At 36.2% G+C, this 3,253-nt stretch overlaps 1 protein-coding gene across 1 annotated transcript; it reads right to left on the reverse strand.

Annotated features, from left to right (window-relative positions):
* Nucleotides 1-604: 604 nt before the first annotated feature.
* LOC133690662 (uncharacterized) lies at nt 605-3,253 on the reverse strand. The gene is made up of 3 exons (XM_062110907.1): nt 2,800-3,253; nt 1,795-2,645; nt 605-1,063 (listed from the first exon to the last, which is right to left on the reverse strand). Exons 2-3 carry the CDS (start codon nt 2,321-2,323, stop codon nt 1,038-1,040), a joined length of 555 nt encoding a protein of 184 aa, XP_061966891.1. The 5' UTR covers nt 2,324-2,645; nt 2,800-3,253; the 3' UTR covers nt 605-1,037.

The raw sequence follows: 3,253 nt of genomic DNA on the forward strand, positions 1-3,253 counted from the left end.
ACAGCTTCCCAGAGTAATAATATGGAAAGTGAAGCAATTGCATTAGTCAATAAGCATTGTATCTATCAATTGTAGTTGATTAGAGATCAATAATAAGAACACAAGATTCCATATCCTACTCATGAACATGGAAGAGAGAGCAAGGCCAACTTGCTGATCATTTCTTCTCCGGTGTAAGCTCCAAGAAGCTTCTTGAAAATAATCCATCCTGTTTTTATCTACTAAGTTTTTTGTAGATATACACATCGATCCATGCATAAACACGCACGATAATGAATGGGTACAAACAAAAGAAGTTCCTAACAATTATATTGCAAGTTTAGAAAGCGATTTAACGAGCAGTCAAGTTCAAAGCCTATACACATTGCCCGTTAGAGAGGTTGTATTATGTGAAGTTGTCAGTTAACTTCTCTCCTCGCCCTTTGTTAACATCAAGGTTGATGTATAATTCCATAGAACAGCAGGATTTAAAGTTGTTGGACACTGATTAACTGGCATTTCACAAATGAGTAAAAAGAATTATTCTTTTGTGGGAAAAAGCAACACGAGAGGAATCTAGGCAGATTTGACTTCAGCATCAGAAAAATTTCACATCTGTAGGAATTTTACTGAATTTCGATACAAGGATCAAACGAATATAAATGGTATTTTGATGGCCGTGCATCTGTAGCATGGTACATGAAACTAGAGAAAACCTGAGAACTAAAGACAAGTACGATAATACAATCTTAAGCAATCATTTCCGGCAAAAAAAAATAACCGTGTTTTCACCTGGTGGGAAGTTGGGATGAATTATTGATCGAGCATGGAATAAAAGCTAAAAAGCAGGGATGTTAAGGGATTTTTTCAGTTTTCAGGTACTGCTCTGATAATTCCGCAGCAGCCAAATTCAAGGTTTGTCTTTTCTCGCTCTGAGCAGTAAGTTGGTTGAGTTCATGGCATCAAAGAAGCTGAGCTGACCACTTGAAAGAGGATGCGTGACTTTTAGCTTGAAATAGATTGTTTGTTGCTGGATGAAGACTCACGGGAGTTTACTCCTAATCATGCTGACGTTGAAGCAATTCTGCATTATGTGATGATGTTAATGGCTTCCGAAGCTCAATTATCACTTGCTAGTCATATAGGACATGTAAATGATGAAGCTGTGCATCTATCAACTAGGTACACCTGTACTAATGCATCCCTGACGACATATTTACTACGGAGTTGTCCGCTTATTCTGCAGACTTTGCTAGGAGGAAGTACCGATTTGATGTACTTTGATTGTTATAGATTAACACAAATTTTACTCAAAAAAATGCATTCCAAGAGAAAAACATAGCAAAAATATTTGAAACACTTCACTTACATTTACTGGTCACTAGTCAGATTCCATGACATACAGTAGAAACCAATTATGTTTTTTGATGAATAAGAAACCAATTATGTTATTAAACAAAACACTAAGCGTATGATTCCAAGAAGAAGAAAAATCAGAAAAATATTATGCACATTTCACTCATATTTACTGGACAGTTTCCATGACATTCAGAAGACAACTGATGTTAAATAAAACACTACAAGATAATACCAAAGCATAGCTGTAAAGTAGAAACCATGGGAGAGATGTTTATCAGGGGCAATTTTCGTATGAGCTGTCTATCAGCATATTTTGTAAAGTGGGAACATGTTTAATATTATCATGACAAATTTTGGACAAAAAATGCAGCTTGCTAGTGAATATACTAGACATGCAGCATATGAGTTGTATGGAATAGAGTTTCTAGTATAAGACCATTCTGAAAGTCTTTCTACCTTGATAGATAATAATGAGGAAGAAGATGATTGTGATGAACATGGCAGATAAGCTACTGCTCGAAGATGACGCCTTTGCTGCTCTCATCTTCTTTAGCGCTTTAAGTCTTTCAATCCTGGCACGTTTTCTCATGGCAAGCTCGGTGATTTCTTTCATCAACTTCTGGTCAGAAGCATCCAGTGACAGACTTCTAGGAGGTCTCGGTGGCTTGGGAGGTTTTCTCAAATTCTTCTTTATATGTTTCTCTTCGACATCCTTCCTATCCACGAAGGCTTTCTGCTGTCCCTCTTTTCCTTCTGAATTCTTGTCTATCAACAATTCCACATCCTCAGCACCAACCTCGCCAAAGCTTGATGAATTCACCAGTCCTAGAAAACCCACAGGCACAGTCCATGCCTCCATTAAAAGTGCCTTGGCTTGTCCATTTGCTGAAATGGGATCGCTCATTCGATCCTCATCACTGGTTGTCCCGCCACTTTCAAGATCAACTTCAAGCTCCCTTTCTCTCGAAACAAATCGGCCCATCATCCAAGGTAGATATCGATAACACTACTCTCCCACTATTTATAACTCGAACACTGTTATCATCGTATTGTAAAACTCACAAACGAAAGTGTCGCCTCAATCAAATCCTATTGAAGGAACTCTTCATTCCAAGCTAAAACAAAGAGAACCCTTGATCAACTGTAACGTCCAAATCTATCCACAAATGCAGAATGCAGTGAGCCCTCGTAATTCAGGAAATGTTTTTACTTGCCACCCATAATTTCTCAATCAGGATAAACATCTTTTGAATTCTCTCTCAATCACCCATACCTCAAACAATCAACAAACCCCAACATGCCAGAACCTATGACATTAAACGTAAAATTTCAGTGTTGAATCAATAAACTTGAAAACGTCAAAAAGACAAGTATAAGGAACAAGAACAAACAGAAATCATGTAACGATCCATATCAAAAAAAAAAAAAGTTCCCTTTAAGCTAGCATTTTCTGAAACTTACAAATTTGGTCAACTTCATAGAGCAATTCTAGCTAAACAGGCCAGAAACCAAAGGACAACAGGAAAAAGGGAAATTAAATGTACATTTAGCTTCGATGTAGTAGGAGGTTGGTGCACGAAGGATTGAACGTGGGTTTCGTCCAAAGATAAGGGTAGGTACCCCTTTATTTAGTATGTTTATCTTGACTCTTTGCTTATAATTAGCATTCAGCACCTGCGGAAAGGAGAATAAAACTAATTGACGCAAAAATACAGTAAATTAAAATAATTTTTTTAATTTTTTTTTTAATATTAACACAAATCAAAATAATTGAAAAACATTAAAAAAATTAATTTATAGTAAAATTAAAAAAAAAAACAAATTTTAACCCAAAAAAATAAATTGAACCTTATTACCAAACAAGCAGTAAGTAAGCACTTATTCACTCACCAACATTTACAAAAACGAAATTTGA

Source organism: Populus nigra, chromosome 4, assembly GCF_951802175.1.
Source record: "Populus nigra chromosome 4, ddPopNigr1.1, whole genome shotgun sequence".
Taxonomy (NCBI): Eukaryota; Viridiplantae; Streptophyta; class Magnoliopsida; order Malpighiales; family Salicaceae; genus Populus; species Populus nigra.